Raw genomic sequence first — 24,834 nt, 5'->3', positions numbered from 1 at the left:
AGGTGCTTGGCACCAAGCCTGACAGACTGAGTTTGGAATCCACATGGTAGGAGAGAGCAGACGTCTTCAAGCTGTTCTTTGACCTCTGCTGTGCGAGCGTGAACACACACACATACACTCACTCACTCGCCCACTCACATACACTCACACATACACTCACACTCACATACACATACTCACTCACACACACATATACACACTCACACACATTCACACACACTCACATACACACATGCACACGTATGCACACACACACTCGTGAGTACACAGATACACACACTACACAAGGGGGGAAAAATCAAAGATCGCAAGTCTTTGCAATGGGAAACGCCATGCCTCTCTCAGGAGGAGAGAAGTGCTACCAGATGCAAGGTGCCTCCACCCTGTTGGGTCTTGGGTCAGGAAGAGCAGGCATGGGAGCTCAAACCCACTGTGCCCCTGGAGGCATTCGGGAGGCCTGAAAACTGGGCAGGCTGAAGAAAGATTGCAAGCAGCGCAGACGGGGTCAAGTTCAGACGTGAGCTTTCCTCACTCAGCGGAGTCCCCACTCCTCACTACAGTCCCATTTGCAAGAGTCACAGAGGGGAAACATCAGGCCTCCAGCCCTCACCCACAGTCACAGTTTTCTCAGGCCACATCTAAGTTCCGACCACTCACAGCGTGGTCTAGGGACCAGCATCCAGCATCCTGGGGAGCAGAAGAGGCTGTCTTGAAAGACAGGCTTTCCTGTACTACAAACCTATTCAATTTGAATCTTCATTTTTGAAAGGTGCCCTGGGAAGTCCTCTGGGAGGCGCACATATCCCAGTGTCCCCACCCCTCTCTGTGTTCCCACTGAGACACAATTTTAAATCTCTCCCCATACCAACTCATGAAATCCTCTAACCACCCCATGGCCACACCCCTTACCACCTGCACGTTGGAGACAAGCGCGCCAAGATCCCTACGGGTCCAAAGTCACAGACTTGAGAGCGGGCATGGCTGTAAACACTAACAATGTGTGGTCATAAAACACACCTTAAAGCAAATTAGAAAGCTCTTTAATGGCAGATGGGACCAATCTCCAAGATAAGGTGCCACCTGAACACTGTGGTAGTTTGACTAAGGAATGTCCCTCTTAGTCGTTGGCATTTAAACAATTGGTTCCCTGTTGGTGGCACTGTTTGGGGCTGGGGGCAGATCAGCTAGTGCAGCTGGAGGAAGTAGGTCGCGGGGTTGGGGGGGCAGGCTCTGCGAGTAAAAAGCCTCTCCTTCTACCTTACTGTTCCACTGTTTCAGTGTGAAGATGTGAGCTCTGTCCCTGCCTCTATGCCTGCTGCCTGCTAGCACCTGTCACCATCGAGGACGCTGAGCCAAGATAAACTCCTTGGCCATGGTGTTTTACAACAGCAACAGGAAAAGAAGCTAAGACACACACCATCCTCGGTGTGAGAGGCAGAAGACGGTCAGAACCTATAATAAATTCTTCAGCATCCAGACAGCATCCCTGTAAAGGTACCCGGGAGCGCTCTGTGGGAGTCGCCTCTGGGAAGTGGAACTCAGAACCTAGGGGAAGGACACTAGGGGAAACTCCTTACTGTGACACACTTCCTTCATGTTGGCTATGGGGGAGTGAGTAGTTTCTATTCCAAAACAAATGAAAACAAGGTGCCCCCCCCCACAACACCAAAAGAAATGTTGGAAAGGGAGCGGGAAAGATGGCTTGAGATTGAGAACACTTCCTGCTCAGGGTGGTTTGTACATGCTTGGCCCAGGGAATGGCACTATTAGAAGGTGTGCCCTGCTGGAGTAGGTGTGGCCTTGGAGTGGGCGTGGCCTTGTTAGAATGGGTGTGACCTGTTGGGTGGGTGTGGCCTGTTGGAGTGGGTGTGGCCTGTTGGAGTGGGTATGTCACTGTGGGTGTGGGTTTAAGACCCTCATCCTAGCTGCCTGGAAGTCAGTCTTCTGCTAGCAGCCTTCACGTGAAGATGTAGAACTCGGCTCCTCCTGCACCATTCCCGCCTGGGTGCTGCCATGCTCCCACCTTGATGATAGTGGACTGAACCTCTGAACCTGTAAGCCAGCCCCAATTAAATGCTGTCCTTTATAAGACTTGCCTTGGTCACGGTGTCTGTGCACAGCAGTAATACCCTAAGACACTGCTCCTGTGGAAGACCCAAGTCCAGTTCTCAGGACCACATCACTCATCTCACAACCCCTGGTAACTCTGATCTCAAAGAGATCTGATGCCTGCCTTGCTCTGAGGTCACCTTTGATTATGTGCAATACCCCCACACACACACACACACACACACACACACACACACACACACACACACACACACACACACACACACACACACACACGAGGGGGAACCAGGGAGACGCTTCAGGAAGGTCCAGCTAACAATGGCGACTCAGACCACTAAGATGCCTTCAGGGCTCCAATCTCACCCCATAGAGAGCATCTGGCAATGTCTGAAGACTTCGAAGACCAGGGATGCCAGCAGCCATGCTTCATTTCCCAGGCAGCCAGGAGTGCCAGGGCAGGGAGCCGAAAGCCTGGCTGGCACACCCCGCTGTTCTGCGTGTATTATGTCACCTCAGGGCTCTAGCCTTGGGAAGTTCTCATGTAGCAGGTCTCGGCTGAGCCAAGATTCTGCACATCCAACATGACTGCACCCCTGCCGATGCTGTGAGCGGCAAGGCCATCTCCGGCCAAGCTTGCCCAACTCACGCTCTTCTTGTATGAGCAGCAAGAGGAAGCGTTGGGTTTAGGCGAGAAACCAGAGTACCGAGGCTGGTTTTGGTGGGTGCAGGCAGAGGACAAAACAACATGAACAAGCTTGTGGACTGCTACTGAGGCCCTTCTGAAGCTCAAGGGTAGGAGGTTTCCCTGGGACTAGAGGCGTTGGTGTCTGGGACTCACCATCCAGGGTCTCCACGGAGAGCTGTAAGCCCAGGTTGTGCCGAGGGTTGACCACCCAGTGGTTGCTGGTGGCTGTGATGTCAAATACCAACCAGCCCTCCTCAGAAGCCCAGATGGTACGGCTGTCCAGCAAGAAGAGGTCGGACTCCCTGGAGAGGAGACAGAGAGACACAGGCTCAGGGTTAGGTAGGTCACAGCCCGGCCACACTGACAGCCCAGCAGCTTACAGACAGGAGAGGCTCTGTGTAAGACACCAGGCGGGGGCAGGGCACCGGTCCTCTTCACACAGACTCGTCAGAAAAGGACCTGGGTACGATGACCTCTCAGCAGTTGTGATGGGAAAGAAAGGATCGAATTTCCCTAAATAGGGAACTGACACAGGTCATCTCACTCTACCGTACGTCAGGGGACCCCAGCAGGACACAGGAGAGGCAGGAATTATTCAGCCTGCAAGTGTCTGGGGCAGAAGGTAACATCAACAAGGTCATCCACCATGAGTCTGCCACCACGCCAAGAGCTCCATGCACCCTGTTGGAGATGGAAAGTGGCTGGGAGTCGGAGCAGTGGATGAATTTACGGATAGAAGATGGATGGGTAGCTATGGAGCTGGACAGGTTGAGTGAGTAAATGAACAGAGGAAAGATGGACAGGTGGGTGGGTAGGTAGGTAAGCAGGTGGGTAGGAGAGATAGACAGGGCATGGATGCGTGGATGAGCAGAGGGATGGGTGGGTGGACGTTGGATACATGGATAGATGGATGGATATGTAGGTGGGTAAATGGAGAGGTGAACTGATAAAGATAGAGACAGATGATGGAGAGATGGCATATGGATGGGTGGGGGATGGATGGATGGATGGATGGATGGATGGGAGGTGGATGGATGGGTGAATAGAGGGAGAATGGATGAGATAAAGAGGTGGATGGATGGGGTGATGGATGATGGATGGATTGATGATGGATGGGGTGATGGATGGATGGATGATGGATGGATGGGTAGGTGGATGGATGGATGGATGGATGATGAATGGGGTGATGGATGGATGGGGTGATGGATGGATGGTGGGTAGGTGGATGGATGGATGGATGATGGATGGGGTGATGGATGGATGGATGATGGATGGATGGATGGGTGGAGAAGGGGTAGATGGATGGATGGAAGATGGATGGATGGATGATGGATGGATGGGTGGGTGGATGGATGGATGATGGATGGGGTGATGGATGGATGGGGTGATGGATGGATGGATGGATGGGTGGGTGGATGGAGGAATAGATGGATGGGATGATGGATAGATGGATGGGTTGATGGATGGATGATGGATGGGATGATGGGTTGATGGAGTGATGGATGGATGATGGATGGGATGATGGATAGATAGATGGGTTGATGGATGGATAAATGGATAGATAGATGGTTATGTGGATGGGTGGATGAATGAATGAATGATGGATGGATGGATAATGAATAGATGGATAGATGGGTGGGTAGATGGATGGATGGATGAGAGGTGGATGGAAGGATTGGTGAATAGAGGGAGAATGGATGAGATAAAGAGGTGGATGGGTGGGGTGATGGATGGATGGAAGTGATGGATGGATTAATGATGGATGGGGTGATGGATGGATGGGTGGGTGGATGGATAGATGATGGATGGGGGTGATGGATGGATGAGTGGATAGATGATGGATGGGGTGATGAATGGATGGGTTGATGGATGGATAAATGGATTGATAGATGGTTATGTGGATGGGTGGATGAATGAATGATGGGTAGATGGACAATGAATAGATGGATGGATGGGTACGTAGATGGATGGATGGATGATAGATGGATAGATGGGGTGTTGGATGGGTGGATGTGTGGTTAGATAGATGGGGTGATGGATGAATCGGGTGAAGGATGGATGGATGAGGGTGATGCATGTGTTGGTATGTGGAAGAGGGATGGGTCGATGAACACCACCCAGCCCTTGCATACAATCTATAAGGTATTCAAAACACCTCCTGTGGATTTTTAGTTATCGAGACTCAGTTTCAACATTCTGAGCCCTTTGGTGGTCAACTGAAATGCTAGAGACCCCATGCTGTGCCGGGCACTGACGTAGTGATACCCCTCTCCAACCTGAACCCACCCCAGGGCCCTCACAACTGCCATCAGCCCTGGGGTGGCTGCCTCCCCTGGAACAGAGAAACGTTTTTGCTGTTCATACGCAAAACCCTTAGATATGGCAACTGTTGGTTGAGCACAGTTCACTGGTCGGCCTCTGGGGAAGAAAATTCAGGCAGATTCCTGTCTCCAGGTCCTCACGACAACCCTACGAGTTGGGGATCCAGGCCCACACAACCGGGGAGATCTCACTGGGCAGGACTGAGATGCAAAAGCCTGATGGGCCTTCCTCTAAACTCTCAGAGCCTTTGACGAATCCGACCCATTGCTTTGTGTTCCACTAACAGCACCCACAGCCAACCCAGATGCCAGTCTGAAAAGAGCCTCCAGTTGGTCCCAATCCCCTCCTCCTACTAAACTCCTGGCCTTTCCCAGTCATCAGTCCATGTATCTCAGAGGTCTCCATGTTCTCTCCTTGCTGGAAGCCATAATACATTAAACTGCCACCAGGCCCATCAACGCACCCAAGCGGGGAAGCTAAGCTGTACCCAGACTTGGAGCCAATGTTTTTAACTTCTCTTGACTCAGAACCCATCAACATTGCTCTCAGAAGTTCAACAGTCAGTCAGAAACCAAACATGGACACCACCAGACTCCGAGAGCTAGCGCCCAGGCAGGTGTGAGGGGACCAGTAGTTTCATGGTCTTCCGAGTTTCTGTTATTCTAAGTTTCCCAGTCTTAGGAAAGTATCACGGCATCTTAAATGAACTAAGATGCTACAAATTCTTGTCTTAAACCAGTAAACGAGCCGCAGGGTAAGATCCTATGTTGTCCCTTAGGGGGCCTCCAGATCTGCTGTAGTTGTCCTCTCTGTGACTTATTACTGGATCGAGGAAGCTTTTTAGGGCCACACAGGGTTTGAAAGGCCCTAAGTTTGGTTCTGATGTCCAAACTGAGTAATAATAATAATAACCAATCTTCAGATTCTCCTACCTGGATGCCCCTTTAGGAGTGGCCGCAGAACTTGTTTGGGGAATATCTTACCATAGCTTTCAAAGCCACACACACACACACACACGCACACACACACACACACACACACGCATGCACGCACATGGAAATCTGTCTGGCTTCATCTCCAGTTTGCCTGATGGCTTCCCTGACTCTGGAGAGCTCCCTGGACTGAAGCACTTCACTACCCTGACAGACAGCGGCTGGAAGATGTCACTCCAAGCCAACTGGAGACATTTGCTCCAAGCACAAGATGAGAAACCACGATGGTGACGCTGTTGAGATATGAGATGTGCAGGGAGAGGGGAGCAGATGCTGGCACAGGAAACGATGCCCGTGACCGGGGGACAGGGCAACTCTTCACACAGGCTTCCTGCCCACGAATGCTAAGCCTTCTTTCATGAAAGGCCAGGACACCGAGGCCAGACGTGACTTGCCGCCGGGCCGGATCACCAAGAAGGCGGCCAATCCCTATAGCCATCTCCGTTTGCAGCTTATCCCAGGCATTCGTGGAAGAGCCGCACCTTATCTGAAGGGACAGAAGGGGATGGAGGTGTAGAGATCCCTCATCAGAACGGACTTGGGACCACAGGTACTCAACAGTGTTTTCCCAACTTCGTGGGAAAGTGGATTCCTGGTCTGGCTCATAGCATCCACTGCAAGGGGACTCAGAGAGCAGTGAATGGGCCCCGGGACATCCTTCATTACTTGGAGCACAACGGCTGCCTGCCCAGCCCTGGTGGAGTGCGGAGGTGGGGAACTGGCAGGTGCTAGGGCCCCTGGGAACAGATGCACATTCATTTACCCCTGAAGCCTGGGGGCTTTCCAAGCTTGGCACTCTGAACTTCCCTCAGTCCTCAGTCATGTTAGATGCCACTCCCACGTTGGGTGTGGTGGCACACGCCTGTAATCCCAGCAACCGGGACTGCTACAGGTCCAATCTACGTGATGAGTTCAGGCAGCAGATGTGGTTTCTGTCTCACGTGTGGACCTGGGGACATGGTGCTGCTGCTTTATACATGGCAGAACTTGGTGCCATAGCAAATCTAATTTAAGAACCTCTATCCCTGAGCCTTGTCCCCATCCCCTGACCCCCAGGTCACATCTCAGCAGGGAGGGAGGGGGATGCAGGATCTGTTAGGTCCTGCACGGTGTCTGCCATTCTCTGCACTGTGTGGGACAGAGACATCACCAGAGGAGCGTGGGATCCCGGAGGGTAAATACAGAAACCAAGACAGCTCATCCTTGGCTCTGGTGTCTGCCTGAGTAAAAGGAGAGCAGGGTCACCTTACACGGCCATTGGGGAGAGCCAAGGAAGACAGGCACACTCCCTGGTGTTCCTGAGACGCACACTGTACTGGTTATGGCAGGGTTAGAAGATTCCCCCTGCTATACTCTAGGAAACCCCAGGACTTGCTTGAGTATTCTCAAAGACTGTCAGCTGTGGATGTCACACACGTGCAAAGGCGCTCACAGCCGTGCAAGCCTCTCTCAATATGACCACCACCAATTCCTCCTGTTTGTGTGGCCAGGATGCATTCCCTCATCCAGCAGAGGAGGCTGGTCTCCATCTTTGATGTCCAGGCTGATTGTGTGACCTGCTGGGTCAACAGGTCCCTGTGGGAATAAGGTCCAGGCAGGGCCAGGCCTTGAGAATCTGAGTTGCTTCTAGATTTGTCCCCTGCAAACTGAGTCACCAAGTCAGCAAGCCTTGCTGCAGTGGGGGTTGGGGAAGGGAGACGAGGGGACCCTCCTGTGCTGGATAGTTTCATGTCAACTTGACATGGGCTAAAGTCATCTGAGAGGAGGAAACCTCAATTAAGAAAATGCCTCCAAAGGATTAGGCCATTCACAAGACCGTAGGGCATTTTTAAATCAATGACTGATGTGGAAGGGCCCAGTCCATCGTGGGTGGGGCCCTTCCAGGGCTGGTGGCCCTGGGTTCTATAAGAAAGCAAGCCATGATGAGCAAGCCAGTAAGCGGAACCCCTCCGTGGCTTCTGCATCAGATCCTGCCTCTCTAGCTTCCCGCCCTGCGTGAGTCGCTGTTCTGACATTCTTCGATGTCGAACAGTGCTGTGGAAGTGTAAGCCAAATAAGCCCTTTTCTCCCCAACTTGATTTTGGTCACGGTGTTTTGTCACAGCAATAGAAGAACCCCTGGCTCTGACGTCTCCTGAAGAGGGGGAAAGAGATCGTTCAGCTGGAGGGTCTGCAAAGAGAGTATATCAACTACTTTTCCATTGCTGTGATAAACACCACGACCAGCAGCAACTTAAACAAAAAGGTATTTCTTTTAGCTATGTCTCCAGGGAGTAGAGTCAATCCATCATCACTATCAGGGAAGTCGGGGTGTCAATCAAAGAAAGCTCAGCAGCAGGACCAAGAGGCCGGCAGATCACAGACACGTTGTCCATCAACAAAGCACAGCAGCAGGAGCAAAAGGCTTCAGGGTTCTTTGGAAAGTCGGTTGGATGGTGTTTTGCTGGGGCAAACATGTGAAGGAACATTTAGCTGAAGCAGACACAGGATGGAGGATGTTCTCTAAAGCAAAGTGAAAGGGCACATGAAAGGGCACATTGTGAAGGATAGGTTAGCTCCGAAAAAAAAGAACCAAAAAAAAAAAAACATTCTTAGCTATGCACTGGTCCTCCTTACATGCATAGTTGGGCTGCATTTGTCAGGACTCCATTCCTAAGTGAGGTGTCAGCTTGGGCATCTCAGCTCCCAGCTTCATCGGTGACCTCCAATGGCCCCAGAAACAGCAGAACCACCTGGCTAAGCACTTTCCTTAGCAGAGTATCTGTGACTCAAAACTACTCACTGTGGACGGTCAGCTCCAGATAAAGGTACGCACGCAGGACGCACAGTACTGAAACCAGTCCCCCAAGAGGACTGCCCAAAACACTACAGGATGTCCAAGGCAGGAGAGCGCTCCATGGCCACCTCAAAGAACTGCATAAACCTACTTGGTGGCAAAGGGACGTGGGCACTGGGCAGAAGGGTGCACAGCATGTAAACACCTGGGAATACAATCTAACTCAGGGAGGAAGGAAGACAGAAAGGAAAGAAGGAAAGGGAAAAGAAGGGGAGGGACAGAGGAAGGAAAGAAAAAAAAGGAAGGAAGGAAGAAGGAAGGAAGGAGAGAGAGAGAGAGAAGAGAAGAGAGAGGAAGGAAAGGAAGGAAGGAAGGAAGGAAGAAAGGAAAAAAAGAAGAAAAGATTAAACCTCAAGTATGCACTAGAGAAATTAAAGCATAAGGCGCCTTCCCCATCCTCACAAGATTTCCTGGTTTTCGGGAAATCAATGATGGGGCTGGAGAGATGGCTCAGCCCCTAAAGGGTAGGCTCACAACCAAAGCCAACAGCAATGCCGTCTTAGTCAAGCTGATCAAGAAAGTACAAGACGGGAAGACAGGCTCCAAGCCTACACAGCCAAGTCGCATGTGGCTGCCTCAGAGGCCAAGTGTAGCCAATTCTGATAGGACACAGGGAAGAAGTCGGCTACAGCCGCTGTCAGGGAAAAGCAAATGGAAACGAAAGTGGGTACAGGCGCTTGCTGCTGCCAGCCTGACAGGCCTAGTTCAAGTCCCAGATCCACAGGGTAGAGAGAGGAGCCACAGGTCGTCCTCTGCAAACTGACAAACAAATGTGAAAGATAAAAAGGACAGGGCGGGCGGTTCAGTCAGCAAGGTGCTTGTATTGCAAGCAAGTTCAAATCCCCAGCACCTGTTAAAAAAAAACTGGGCATGGCAGTGCTTGGGAGGCAGAGACCGGAGGATCCCTGGGTTTTAGTTAGCAGCCAACCTAGCTGAATTGGTGAGCACCAGGGTCAGGGAGAAATAGTGTCTCCAATAATAAGGCATTCCTGAAGATAACACCTGATTTCAAATTCTGGCCTCCAAATATGAGCACATGAACTGCCCCCATATATGAACCACATGCTGTACATTTCTTTTTCTGGCTTGAGTCTGAACAGATCTTGTGCACGCTGTCACACCTACTGTGCATCAAATGTGCAGCCGCCCTGCATGCTGTCACACCTACTGTGTGCATCCTATGAGCATCCCTGCATGCTGTCACACCCACTGTGTGCATCATATGAGCAACCCTGCAAGCTGTCAACCTACTGTGTGCAAATGAGCAGCCCTGCATGCTGTCACACCTACTGTGTACATCATATGAGCAGCCCTGCATGGCGTTTCTTTGTAGTCATCCACCACCTCTGGCTCTTACACTCCTTCTGCAATGATCCCTGAGTCTAGGGAAGCGTGCGTGTGTGTGTGTGTGTGTGTGTGTGTGTGTGTGTGTGTGTGTGTGTGTGTGTGCGCGCGCGCGCGCGTGTGTGATAGAACTGTCCCATTTAAGGCTGAGCACTCCATCGTCTCTTATTCTCTGCACCCTGACTAGTTAGTTGTGGGTCTTTCTGTTGATCTCCATCTACTGCAACAAGAAGCTTCTCCGATGAGGGCCGAGAGACGCTCTATTTTTTTAAATGGATAAAACTCACGGGTGGGGATCCTGATACTCGGCACAGCGCCCCCTGCAGGAATAAGGTCCTAAAGCTTGCAGCCCTCGCTCAGGAAGCCTGCTTGTGTACTCTTTGGACTCTAGAAGGTGGAAACTTCAACTGGTCTGAGGTTATCCTCTGGGCTGCGTGTGCACGTACACACACGCACACATGCATACATACACACGCATACACACAGATGTGTGCACACATGTATGCACGAGCACATACACACACACACACACACACAGCATCAAGACACAGAAGGTCACCTTCTCCCCTCCAGAAACCCAGGCTTCCCTAGAGCCCCACTCTGTATGGCGTGAACTTGTGCTGACCCCGTGCAGGCACTGTGCTGTTAATAATTAACCACCTGGCGGTGGAACGCAAGCTGCCAGGCCCAGGGCACCTCCTCCCAAGGAAACCGGTGGACGGCAGAAACCTACCAAACCGAGCCCTGGAGGGGAAGTGGGTGGAGCTGCCCTCCACACATACATCAGGTCTCCCAACACATGCTCCCTGGAAAGTTCTGCCGCCATGGAAAGTGGGTATTTTAAATCTCCAGTGTGGGAGGGCAGAGAGTCCTGTCTGGGACTTCTGACTACTCTGAGGCTATTTCTAGTCTGCAAACCCCAGGAGCCTTCAACCATTCCCTTGGGGATACCCACCTGTCCTGCTATCAAGACTACCAAGAATGGTCTTTTTCTTGGGGAAAAAAAAGACCCAGGGGGCCCCCTGGAAAATCTGAGGGCTCTCGACCACAGGTGAAGGCCTGTTTCAGAGCCCAGTCCCACCTTGGGGAACATAACTTATTTGATTCCTGCCAGAGGGCGCAGTACCCAGGGTCTTGAGGGCCCAGGAGGACCTTGAAGTCCCTGCAAGACATCTTAGTTGCAGCTGAGAATGGGGGGAGTGTCTGTATCGCTGCTGCTGGTGGTGGTTGGAAGGGAATCTGGGTGGTTGCCTTAAAGAGATAGGACTAAAAGTGTTCTCAAAGTCACACACGGTGGTGTAGGCCTACAACCCCAACTACTAGAACAATTTCAAGTTCGAGGCCAGCCTGTGCAATCTGGGTAAACTCTGCCTCAAAGTGAAAAGAGAGAGAGAGAGAGAGAGAGAGAGAGAGAGAGAGAGAGAGAGAGAGAGAGAGAGGGACAGAGAGAGACACAGAGAGAGACAGAGTTAGAGGGGGGGGCGCATAGCTCAGTAGTAGAGTGCATAATTAACGAACTCCAGGCCCTGAATTCAAGTTTCAGAATTAAGGCAGGTTCTTCAATATCACAGCCTGAGACTCAGCTGGAGCTCCTCCAGGGACCCTCAAGTGCAGTGTGCCACCTGCAGGGACCCTCAGGCATAGCCCACCACCTGCAGGGATCCTCAGACAGAGCTCACCAGCTGCAGGGACCCTTAGGCAGAGGTCACCAGCTGCAGGGACCCTCAGGAATACCTCACCACCTGCTGGGATCCTCAGACAAACCTCACCACCTGCAGGGATCCTCAGCAGAGCTTACCACCTGCAGGGACCCCCAGACAGAGCTCACCACCTGCAGGGACCCTCAGCAGAGCTCACCACCAGAAGGGTCTCTCAGTCATAGCTCACCACCTGTGAGGTTCAAAATCACCACAGAGTCATCCTTAGTAAAAGGAGACAGTGGAGAGTCAGTCATCAACACGACGTGACTGTTGGCAGAGCACCCTCAACCAAGAAAAGAGGCCACTTCTAAAAGCCAGAAAAGGCTAGGAACTGAGTCACCACCACCACCACCACCACCACCACCACCAACCACCACCACCACCACCACCACCCCCCCCAGCCCAATTCAGACATCTGCTGTCTTCCTCTGTAATATGTATGCCATTTTAGTCTTTGCAATAGGGTCCCTCTGTGAACTTGGAGCCTCATGTTTGTGGTTGCCCAAACCAGCTAGCCAGCAAGAGCACCAGGATCCATCTGTCTCTCTGCCCTCCACAGCGGGATTGTGGATTCACATCACTGTGCCCCGCCTTAAAAACAGAACACAACAAAGAAACAAAACAAAGAAGAAGGGTCTCCCTGGGTAGCCCAGGCTGGCCTCAAATTCACAGAGATCCACCTGCCCCTACCCACTGAATGCTGGCATTAAAGGGTGCCTGACTGCCCCGCACTCCCAGCTTTCCTTTGTGTGGTGAGCCTCCAGATCCAGGTCTTTATGCTTATGCACCGAGGACTTTATTCCGCCGAGCCATCTCCCCAGCTTGAGAGCTTGTACTTTTAACCCGTTAAATGTGTGGTCCCTTGTTACAGCCACCGGGCCAGCATCAGCATCAGGGGTCTATGCCAGAGCCGGGGACAAAGGCAGCCAGAATGGGGTCTGAGGACCAGAGCCCAGGACAGTGATGCACAAATTGGGGGACCAAAGTGCTAACGAAGCACCTAGAAGAAAAGACTATGGGAGAGGAAAGGAAAAGCACAAGACGTGGGGGAGGAGGCTCAAGGGGACACCCCAGCAGGGCAAGAGGAGAATGACAGAAGCGGTATAGACCAGTATAGACAGGAGGGCTGGCACAAGTGTATGTGACAGAGGGGACAGAGAGGACCACGTATGAGACCAGTGGGGAGAGGGTACAGGTGGCTATGAGTACACAGGTGGCTGGGGTCACAGCCCGCAGGCTTCTGGCCACTGTAAGTCAGGTGCTAAGCGCTGGAGAATAGAAAGAATGTTGGGGGGCAGAACCTTTGCCAGTTATCCCCCACCCTCCTCATCCTCCACACCTTCATCCCGCTGGGCACGATGCGGGGACGGGGAACAGAGAGCACAAGCAATCCCATCCCCGTCTAGCATGATATCATGTGGGCAGAGCCCTCATGAGTCAGGAGAGAAGGCACTTGGATGGTGTACCTGGAGCCAGCCCAGGATGCACACGCACACTCCAGGCCTCAAGGAGGCCTGGGAGGCAGATCAAAGTCCTGAGGCCAAGTTGGCCCCTGCAGGGTCAGGTCACCCGGCGCCTGGAGCTGCCCACCTCAGTGTTAGGAAATGCCCTGCTTTTCCAACAGGGACCTAAATGGTCCTGGCGTCCTTGAGGCTGGCTGATGAAGTCAGAGAGGCCGATGCTTTTTATAAACCGCTTTCTGGAGGCCTTACATATCCAGGAAGACCAAAATTAAGTCGTTTGGGAGAAAGGTGGAAAAACAGAGGAAAGCCACAACACCTCTTACCACAGACTGAGCTGGGGCCACCCACAGCCTTCCCAGCCAGCCCAGGACTGGCAGGCTGCCCACCGAGGAAGCCCACCAGGCAGAGGGCCCAGGACGTCCTGCACGGCAACCAGAAGAAGGGCCATGCTGCTACATGCAGGGAACAAGCGGCCATTCATGCTCGGGGCTTCAAGAGCCTGTCTGCAAGAAGATGGGTTTGGAAGGTATCAGGGTCTCCAAAGTGTGCCCCATTAGCAGAGGGCCAGAGGCTAACAGGGCTTATGGTGAAACAAGCACGCTGGCCTCCAGAGATGTCCTGATGCATATATGTACATTAAAGGCTCTGAGGGGCCTCAAGATGGCTTAAAGGGCTCACACAAAGCATGACCCCCAGAACCCACACAGTGGAAGGAACCGAGTTCTTCAGATGGTCCTCTGGTCACACACACACACACACACACCCAACAAATACGTAAGTAACACAAAACGAATATGTATGTAAAAAAAATTTAAGGGCTGGGGATTTAGCTCAGTGGTAGAGCGCTTGCCTAACAAGCGCAAGGCCCTGGGTTCGGTCCCCAGCTCCGAAAAAAAAAAAAAAAATTTAAAGAAGAAGAGTGAATGTTTCTCTCTGAATGTCACAAGTGTCCCAAGACATGGATTGGATTCCCAGCTCCCTGGGATCTTTGCCCACTGTTCCTATCTGATCCTAAATCCCAGGGCGATCGCCCACACTGACTAGGGAGAGACTCCGGGTACCTCCTCCCACCGCCTGCAGGGACCCTGACTGGTACTCTAGACTTGGAAACTGGGGGCAGGGAAGCTGCCCATTCACTCCCCTTGGTGAGGTCCAATGGACACAGTGCACACGGTCAAGGACTGAGCCACGCTGTTCATCTGGTGACACATCGAACATCATCACAGAGAGCCCTCGGGAGGCCACCCTACACACACACAAGAAACCGTGGGGAGCCCTGTGGAGCTCTGAGTCAGCTCCGTGTCCTCCTGACGGACCCCTGACTGCTGCTGCTGGTGGCGCAAAGGCGGATCTTTCCAGACTTGCGCCAGTCGCCCCCGTTTCCTGCAGCCTCCAGCTCTACCCTGAAATAGGGCAAGGAAACCTCACTCCTCCTCACGGACACTCGGGAAGGCGTCAACGAGCCAACACGAACAGCTTTCTCATCGTGTCACCTTTCCAACCTTCAGGGGAAGAAAAGAACCACAGACAGACTGTTTTAAGCTTCCAAAACCCAGATACCAAAAGAGGAAGGGAGCGTGGTGTAGCAAGAAAATGAACTTGGCGTTGGCGGTGCGTTGAGCCGCAGACAGAAGAAGCAAGCGATGCCATGGCTGTGCCCTGCCCTGGGGCCCTCTGTAGTGTGCAGAGGACAGTCCAGTCACCTTCAGGCTTATCTCACTCTCACAGACAGAAGTCCCCACTATTCAGAGTGTGAACTTTTCAGAGCCTAGTGCAAACCTTATTCTTGCAAGTCGACACTCCTCCTCGTGCTCCACGCAACCCGAACCACGGGGCGCAGAGCAGTAAACACCTGATTTATGCAAATGAGATATCACCAGCTATCGAGTAATCAGATTAAATCAGGAACATGTGGACATGTAGGTGCGTCGAAAACACCTCAGACAAAACCACCTCAGGGAGCTAAGGAGATGAACCAGTCTGTAAAGTTGCCTTGCGGAAGCACCGGGATCTGAGCTCAATTCCTCAGCACACTGTGGACAAGCTGAGGTGTGTTCGTGTGGTATCAGCACTGAGGAGATAAAGGTCCCTGGGGCTTGCTGGCTGCCCAGGCTAGCCTGCGTACTGAGCTGCAGGCCAGTGAAAAACTTCACGTCAAAATACAAAAAAACGAGGGGCTGGAGAGATGGCCCAGAGGTTAAGAGCACTGGCTGCTCTTCCAAAGGTCCGGAGTTCAATTCTCAGCAACCACAGGGTGGCTCACAATCATCTGTAATGGGATCCAATGTCCTCTTCTGGTGCATCTGAAGACAGCTACAGTGTACTTATATATAATAAATGAATAAATCTTTAAAAACGAAGTGGATGGTATTTGTGGTCATGGCTTTGACATACAAGTACACACATGCACACCTACACGCTCACATGGGCATATACAAACCATTTCATGGTTAACAGGCCCATTAGTTTATCAGACATATTAAGGCCAACGAGTGATACACCATGCAGAGAGCGCACCTGGGCCAGCGAGATGGCTCTGCAGGTAACTGCACTTGCCTCCGAGCCTAAGGAGCAGGTATAAAGACCACAGCACCCTCAGTGGCTTCAGGTCCGAGTCTAACCTGAGTCTGATCCCCAGGACCCACACAGTAGGAAAGAACTATGCCAGGAGGCCGCAGGAACACTGTTTACTATCCTGTGGCATTTCAGAAATGTGACCAGGGCAAGCCTGGAAAGATCCGACTCTGGGCCACCAGCCGCAGACAGAGGTCCATCCAGAGGACACTGGGCTGACTCACAAGTTCCACAGGGCTCCCCAAGTTTCTTGGGGGGGTTGGGGGGGCTCCAAGGTGTCACTGTCTCACTGTGATGATGTCCGATGTGTCACCGGATGAACAGTGCGGTTTAGGCCTTGCTCTGTGTCCAATCTCAGCACTGGGGAAGCAGACAGACACACACCCCACCCCGGTCCCCACGTCTGCAGCACCAGCCAGTGGCCTGAGAACCCTCACACCAAGGGAGCTGATGCGGCTTTCAAACGTCATCAGTCAACCCTGACAGACACAAACCTGCAGAGCTGTGTGAAGGACAGTGACAGTGAATGCTCGTGACCACTTCCGAGCTTAAGAGTCTCCGCAGCTGGGCTGGAGAGGTGGCTCGGTGGTTAAGAGCGCCAGCTGCTGCTCTTCCAGAGGTCATGAGTTCAAATCCCAGTAACCACATGGTGGCTCACAACCATCTGTAATGAGATCTGATGCCCTCTTCTGGTGTGTCTGAAGACAGTGACAGTGTACTCACATACATACATACATACATACATACATACATACATACATACATACATACATAATGGGGGCCTCAGGAAGCAGGGAAGGGGGTCAGAGGGAGCAAAGAGAAGGAGCAGCTAAGAAAAATGGTTCCTACTTTTGTGCTTGCTAGGTGTTGAGAGCCAGGCCAGACCCTGATTATCCTATGAACGAGGCTCTTGGGTTAGAAAGGAGAGGCTGGACTCTTCTCAAATCTGGATGGGAGGGGTTGGGGATTTAGCTCAGTGGTCGAGCGCTTGCCTAGGAAGCGCAAGGCCCTGGGTTCGGTCCCCAGCTCCGAAAAAAAGAACCAAAAAAAAAAAATATGGATGGGATTCTTCGAGCAGGTGGATTCAGGTAGACTCAGGCACTGTAATCAGCGGGAACCTAGCGGCCAGGCAAGCACAGTAGGAGTAGGCATGAACAAGCTGAAGGGAGGTCGGAATGCAGCTCTGGCCCCTCCACAGCGGCTGGCCCCAAAGGCTGACACCTCCTTCCAACCTGGGCACCAAGGCCTCAGGGCTCTCACTGTTGGCTCTGGGTGACCTGGAATCCCTGCCCCACCAGGACCACTCTGCCCCTACAGAGTCCACTGGCTACTCTGTTTCCACACCTAGGTGCTACAAAAGGTGTGTCAGAGGCTAGAGAGGCCACTGACCATCGGCCACCCCAGAAGAAGGCCAAACGCCCACGGCACCAGAGCTAGGAGCCCTGTCTGAATGATGCCCTAAGGAAGTGTAAGTTCTACAAGAAGGGGATGTAACCTTCTCTATGAACTGCCACCCCCAGCAGGGGAGTGGACCACAGCTCACAGCTACCCCCCCAACCCCCCACCCCCTCGAAGGATGCTGGCCTGCAGCCCCACCCCTCTATTCCTATGGGCCTCTCTGAAACTTTTCACAAACCCTCATTTCAGGGCTGGGAAGAAGGCTTTTAGGGGACGTGGCTCAGGTCTGTAACCTTTCAGGGCAAGTCGGGCAAGGAAGTGCATGTATAATTTCAGTGCTAAGGATTGCTAAGGATGAGCAGAGCAGACTGGCTGGGAAGGAAGATTAGCCAAACTGCAGACTCTGTGAAAGACAGTATGTCAGAAATGAGAGTGGAGTATAATTGAGGGAGACACCGCTTTATGCTCTCTGGTTTATGCTTACACACACACACACACACACACACACACACACACACACACACACACAGAGAGAGAGAGAGAGAGAGAGAGAGAGAGAGAGAGAGAGAGAGAGACACTCACATGCACACGTGATATACGGGGCACACATGCACTCTCATGAGCGTGCACACACACACACTTCACAGTTGGCCCTGGAGAAACCTTGACCTGAGACCAGGGCCCCACAGGTTTTCCCGGCTGGCTGCCTCTCTCTTGTCAGGCAGCTGCACTGCCGACTGCAGGAAGCAGTGCTGGGTTCCATTAGTCAAGCCCAAGAGAAAGAAGATGGCACCCATGGGGGTGGCAGTGGGAAACCAGAGCTTGCAGAAGCCTTGGACGTCCACTGCTCCTGACCCATGTTTCACACAGCGGAGGGCTTTGTGGAAATAGCTGACCCCTCGGAAACAGCACCTGTTTCCCCCTAGTCCTCACAGTGTTAGCGTCTGAGAAGGCTTTTGTTATCCCGGCTACAGATGACCACTCACAAGCAAATTGAAAAATATCGATTCCTGTTGCCTCCCCTCCAAGGAGGCTGAAGCAGTTACAGGCCCTGATATGAAACACATATGTCGATACATTTGGAAAAACAGGTTCCTAGAGGCAAGCAGGGGTCCCAATCCAAGAGCGGAGTGCTTTCGGAATTAAGGCGTCTGATCAAGTTATCCAGACAGACCGGATCCTACAGCCCACTGTCCCCAGATGCAGCCCAGCATCAAGAACCCAGGGCCCCAGCACCTGCAGCCATTCCCCTGTCAATGAGAGCCCATCAACCGACCCCCAGACTCTGGAGCAGTCCCCGGCCGGCTCTGCCTAATATGATTCTCTCAGAGAATTGAGCGCTGTTATAATTGTAGGCAATTTTCACGTTTTTAGCAATTGAACTCAGATGGTGAGGTAAGACTGAAATCATGGCAGTTGGCAAGCGTGGGGGGGGGACCAACCAGTCCACGAGCAGATGCCCTGGGACCTCTGCACGCAGAAGCTACCTGTGGGCACATCCCCGTGGTGCACAACACCTCCACACAAGAGGCCCTGGCCCTACAGCAAGAGGCCAGACTATTCCCACAGTAGGCATTCTCTGAGTGCCTACTGTGTGCCTTAGGCTTCACTCCTGCAGAAAGCCTCTGCAGTTGCCATTCAGAATCCACTCAGAGCTTCACGAGGCCCTGCCAGGCCAGCAGCCTGTGAACTTCACACACTCGTGCATCTGGAGGTGGCTGACTGGGCCGCCTCACGACACTGCTAGGACAAGCCAGAAAGGTCATTTGCCTTCTCTACCTCAGTTTCCCTGGTGGATATCCGGCTGACCTATGACCCAGCTCGCAGAACTGTGTAAGGAGGAATGCATGCCCTGGTCAGCCTTCATCTTGGGTCACATGTCTTGGTTCTCTGCAAAGTGGGGGGGAGAGGAGGCCTCGACAGGGTTTTGTAGCCACACAGGCAGATTCTGTGACCGCCGCCGCTCAGGGGGACAGCTACCGCTTCTGGCACAGAGGTAGCTCTCACTGGGAGAGGAGGCAGAGGACTGTATCTCAAATGCAGACCTCCCCGTGCACACAGGTCTACAACAATGCTGGGCCTGACTGGGGACCCCTGCCCAGATGGACTTCATGGGATTCAGTGCCGGCCGGGGTCTGAGAAAACGAGAACCCCCTGCCAAGCACCTTGCTGAACCCCAACAGGACTCTATCACAAGTGCCCCACAGATATGCCCTGTTAGACTGACACCCAAGAAGCCGGGTGTGGATGAAGGATGGGAGGAAAGGAAAAACACACGGATCAAACCAGCCACCGTAGCCCACCAGCTGGCCTCAGACCACAGGAAAGGAAGCCAGTGGGCACTTGGCTCCAGGACACAGAGCAGGACCGGCCGGCCGACTGCCGTTCCAGAACTAACTTGATTGGACACAGTGGCTTGCCATCCTCCCCGCTGGGTGGCATTGAATGCAAGCTTTTTCCAGAGTGACCCTTGCAAATTAGCGAGGGGACCCCTGAGAGGAACCAAGCAGCACCAAGAGCCATTATCTGCCTTGTCCAACGCTCAGAGCTGGGGGCTGGAGTGTTACCCAGGGAAAGGGGCCTTTAGGAGAGATGGTGGTCCTAACCTGGGCTTTCCACAGCTGCCCTCTCTTATGATCTTCCAGGATAGCGCTGGTCTGCTGCTACACAGTGCTTGCTGCTAAGGCGGCTCACATCCCAAGCTTACGCCCTTGTGCCGAGGTGTAGTGGCAAGAGGTAGAAGCCAGGAGACGCAAAAAGCAGACACATAGGCCTTTAGAAGCAGAGGGAAGGCTGGAAGCTTCTGGAAGGATTCCCACTCTCAACTGGTCTCCTCCCACCCCAGTGAGATGGACAGACAGAGTCTGGAACACTCACAAGAGTAGGTATCTGTTCTGTGAGGAAAAAAGCAGTCTACCAGGGGACAAGCCATCGGTCACCAGGGTTGAAGCAGGAGTGCCCCACATTCTGCTTATCTGACACAAGAGTCGGCCAAGATGGCAGCCGCCTGCCCAGACAGAGCCTGGCACCTGGAACACATGGGCTATCTCAAGGAACGTAACACATGGGCTATCTCAAGAAACGTCGACACCCAGCTCAGCCCGCCCACACTGGCAGCTTTATCGGATCTTTGATCAGTCTAACTGACCCCAATGCATAACCATGGTTGAGAATCTCATGGTTGCGGCTCAGAATGCAAGTGGTGCAGGGTGGGCCAGCCACAGAGACCTGGGTTCAAGTCCCCCCACCTCTGCCACTTCCTGACCATGTGACCTCAGCTGAGTCACTCAGTTTGTGGAAGGAGGATAACACTAAAGAGGCCCTTTGTGGGGGTGGAATGCCCACCGTGTTACTGCAAACGGAAAACCCCCAAAATGGGAGATGTCCCAGTCCTCGTGCTAGAGATAGATGTCTCTTTGCTGTGTCTGAATGTGGTTATATAAAAGGCCATCAAATCCTGAGCCTGCAACCAAAGCCATGTCCACCTGAAAGTCCCCACAGAGGACAGGGTGAGGTGAGGTGCCACCCCTGGGGCCACCTTGAGACCACTGTGGGATATGGAGACCAGAGACCCTTTCTCTGGCCCTCGGCCCCAGCAGAGCTCTGCCCAGAGCCCTGTAGTCCTCCATGTATGTCCTGAGGTACAGAGCCATGGCCTACCCTGGTGTGGATAATAGGTCATGCTCTACCTGCTCACCCTGGGATAGAGGGGGGAAAGGCAGATGCCTTGGAGGTTGGATGCAGCGGGCTGCAGGAAAGAGCTGTGGACAGGAGTGTAGCTGTTCTTGCAGTGGGAGCACCCTGGATGGGATGCCTCCTCTAAGTGAGGTGCGAAAGCCAGATGTCCTGCAGGAGGCCGCCGTCCCCACCTACAGGCACTCAGGAACAAGAAAGGCTGCACTGGGTTGGGGGGTGGGAGACAGTAAGCCACCCCTTTGACCTCCTCTGCTGCGAATATCTCTCTGGAAGGACAGACAGAAATAGCCCCCTCTCCCTCACAGTGACTTGGGCTGAGGTTGATCGAAACCCTGGCATTAGAGAGGCTGAGGTCACCTTCCTGGCAGCCAGAGACCCTGGGATGGAGCAGGGGACATTTTTTCAGCCAGCTGCAGACAACATCTCCACCTTGGGGGAATGACAGGGCCTGGCCTCCTGAGGCTCCTGCAGTGCGGGAGGAGCAAACTGGGAAGCTCCCAGGAAGAGCACAGGTTGGGACGGAGCGCCTAGTGGGACCCCCAGTTTGCAGATGGAAACAAGAGCAGAAACAAGCCTGGGGCACGGAAGCTGACTGGTCCAGGAAGAAAGTCTAAGCTCCTGATCCTTTCGTGTCAACCCCGGGGCCAAAGCCTCCAGAATGAAGCCTCCATCTTCCAGGCCCACCTCTGAGCGCCGGCTCCCCAGCAGCCAGCCAAGGGCGGCTCTGGCTACCTCTCCAGCCTTTCCAGAGATCTGGGGCTTGGCTTGAGGCAGGGACAGACCATGGAAGGCTTCCAACTCCAAGAGATCAAGAGGACTTGGTGGAAAGTGACTCCCACAGGGGAGAGACGCTGAAGCCAGCCCACAGCTGGCTAATCCCAGCACCCCTGGAGTGTCTCTGGAGCCTGCCAGGAAGCCAGATGTCCAGGCCCTGAGCAGCTGGGTGGCTCGGGGGCAGCAGAGCTAAATTCTCTAAGCGCAGATCCCAGGGAGGTGGCAGAACTGGGAGGTGGGGGAGGGGCGGGCACTGGGCTGGGCGAGTGGGAGGCTTGGGACAGAAGATGCACAGTTGGGGACATGCAAAAGAGCCGACGTCTATACCTAGCTCAGGCCTGAATCCTCAGGCACATGCCTATGCCTAAAGTATACAAGTCCTTGGAAGCCCAGAGAAGAGGGCAGCGCTGTGGAAGTCTGCAGCTAAGAACTCTCCCCCTCCTATAGTGAGGGAAACCATTACTGAGTGAGCCGTTTACTGTGGAGAATATTCTCTAAAAAAAAAAAAAAAAACTTCTCCATAACCCTGGGAGGGAGACACCATGATCACTCCCTCTCAGAGGAGAAACTGAGTCTCCAAGGCCACACCATTCTAGCAGGATTTGAATCCAGGTTCTTAAAGCTGGGTTGCCCCACCACCACCACCAATGCCTCCAGAGAAGCACCTAGGTTCAAAAGCAACTGAGTAAACAACATTAACAGAAAACAAAGCCAAAGGTTAACCTTAACTCCTGGAGAAGGGAGGCATTCTGTGAGGCAGGTTTGGAGGCCAACCAACTCTGGGTACATGCCTGCAGGGCTCTGGAAGAACACCTACTACCTCACTGGTCCCGCCCTCCTGCTGTCAATCAACTCTTCTCCCTCAAGGCTGCACTCCAGCTGCTCTGTGTCCCCTCCTCTGCTCAGCAAGGAGCCCCGCCCCAAGAGGCAAGCCCTCAGTACTAGCCACCCATGTCACCAGTACCCCAGGGAGCTTCTATACCACATGTCCCTCTGTCAACTAGAATCCATACCTCCTCATGGCCCAGAAATGACAGGACCCATCTATCACCTGATCTCAGGGGCAGAGAGGAGAAGATGCACCAAGCTTTGTGTTTTCTGCAAGGCCCAGGTGGCCCATCCCATTCCAGCAGCGGCTGGTCTCTCCATGCTGCCTCACGTGACCCTAGGACCCTTGTGGTTGCTCCAATGACACTCTTCCTCTGTCCTCTGCTGACAGAGCTCCTGTCACTCAAACACCCTAAGGACATTGGTAGCCACAACACGATACCAACCAGTCTTGCCACCACCTTCTGTCACAGCTCAAGCCGTTTGCTTCTCTCTCCACTTGCTCCTGAATTCACGTCACCCTGTTATGAGTAGAACTGTACCCCCAAAAGGAGACCTGCCCGTGGAACCATCCTCGTTAAGAACTAATGTCTCAGAAGACAGATGAGGCACTCACAGCAGACTGGGGTGGAGCCCTCATGCCACAGGAGACATGGGGAATGCCCAGGTGGAAACAGTTGGGGTCATGCTCAGAGACTGAGCCTCAAAGCACCCACAGCTGAAAGCCACGTCAGGGCAAGAACCTTCAAGAAGAGCACATTCAGACACAGGTGCACAAGTGCAAGCGAGCACATGTAAGCCTGCGCGCACACACATGCACATACACACACGCATGTGCACACATATACACACAGCATGCACATGCACACACGGAAGCGCACATGCATGCACTCACACGTGCGCACACGTGCACACACCTGCGCATACACACAGGCATACACACAAGCGCACACAAGTGCACACACACAAGTGTACACACACATAAGCACATGCACGCATGCGCATGCACATACACACACACATGCACATACACACATGCACATGCACACACAGAAGCACACATGCATGCACTCACACGTGCGCACACGTGCACACACCTGCACATACACACAGGCATACACACAGCATGCACACAAGCACACACAAGTGCACCCACACAAGTGTACACACACAAGTGTACACACACACACACACACACACACACACACACAGGTTTCAGAGGGGACAGGCACCACTGACTAATTCTGAAGTTACAGACTCCAGGGAATCCAGTCCTATTGCTCTGGGCTGCCATTTGTGAGACTTAATCATGGCCGCATCCTGGCAAACTTAGGCAACCCGTTTGCCTGGGAAACTTGGGCAAACCAAAACTTTACACGGCGGCATTCATGCTCTCAAAGTCCTTCCCCATTTATTCCTTCTGCCTGACCTCTGAGAACAGCAACTGGCGTGTGTGCACACACAGAAAGCTGTGCCTCCAGCACCTTCCAGCACAGGGTAGGGCGGGTGTGCACAACACGGGACAGACATCGTGAAGAACAGCGTGCAAGGCTGTGGTATCAGGAAGTGAGTCCTGCACAGGTAAGAGAAAGCTCGGTGTCAGAGGCGACCCCCAGACCCAATGATCCTCAACCACATGTCCCCACGGGGAGATGGGAGAAGAGTGTGTCCATGACAGTCAACCATCTGAGGTAGACTGGCCGGGACTGGCTGGATGCGGCTACATGACAGTGAGGCATTCTGAGAGGCAGGTTTGAAGGCCAACCAAGAGCCCCAGGCATAAGTGGATGCCCCACTGGTTGGCAAACGACCTCTGGGTATGCGCCTTCCCTTAAGCCATCAGCCACGGAGAGAAACCCTGGGTCTGGCTAAGAGTCTCGATGGCCTGGGGGTGGAGCACTTATTGCCCAGCTTACAGGAGGGCCAGATTCAACTCCAGGCTAGCAGACAAACAAGAGTTCCCAGGGCAAAAATGGTCCCCAGTGCACAGCAGGTGCCGGACCTCCAGGAAAAAGCCCATGTCCTCTTCGTGAGGCTGGGCCTGAGGAACAAGGGCTCAGATACACCGGGCATCTGAGTGAGTTCCTGGGAAGATTCAGAGTTGACCCACATGGCTGCCTGCCTGCCCCCAGCCACCCAGCTCCTTCTTGTGC

General features: G+C 53.1%; 2 protein-coding genes across 2 annotated transcripts in view; both read right to left on the bottom strand.

The window, feature by feature from the left end:
- The window catches only part of LOC116902283 (bone morphogenetic protein 7-like), a 32,806-nt gene extending 21,386 nt beyond the window's left edge, over nt 1-11,420 (bottom strand). The window contains exons 1-2 of the mRNA XM_032904714.1: nt 11,344-11,420; nt 2,909-3,057 (exon numbers count right to left, since the gene is read on the bottom strand). The gene's annotated coding sequence lies outside the window, so the exon portion shown is untranslated. The remainder of the gene's footprint in view (nt 1-2,908; nt 3,058-11,343) is intronic.
- Nucleotides 2,131-24,834, bottom strand: part of Bmp7 (bone morphogenetic protein 7) — a 51,104-nt gene continuing 28,400 nt past the window's right edge. The window contains exons 3-4 of the mRNA XM_032902643.1: nt 2,909-3,057; nt 2,131-2,144 (exon numbers count right to left, since the gene is read on the bottom strand). Coding sequence (XP_032758534.1) covers nt 2,131-2,144; nt 2,909-3,057 — 163 coding nt within the window. The remainder of the gene's footprint in view (nt 2,145-2,908; nt 3,058-24,834) is intronic.

This window comes from Rattus rattus, chromosome 5, assembly GCF_011064425.1.
Source record: "Rattus rattus isolate New Zealand chromosome 5, Rrattus_CSIRO_v1, whole genome shotgun sequence".
Lineage (NCBI taxonomy): Eukaryota > Metazoa > Chordata > Mammalia > Rodentia > Muridae > Rattus > Rattus rattus.
The sequence above is the reverse complement of the archived record's forward strand: the minus strand, read 5'-3'. Positions and strand labels throughout refer to the sequence as shown.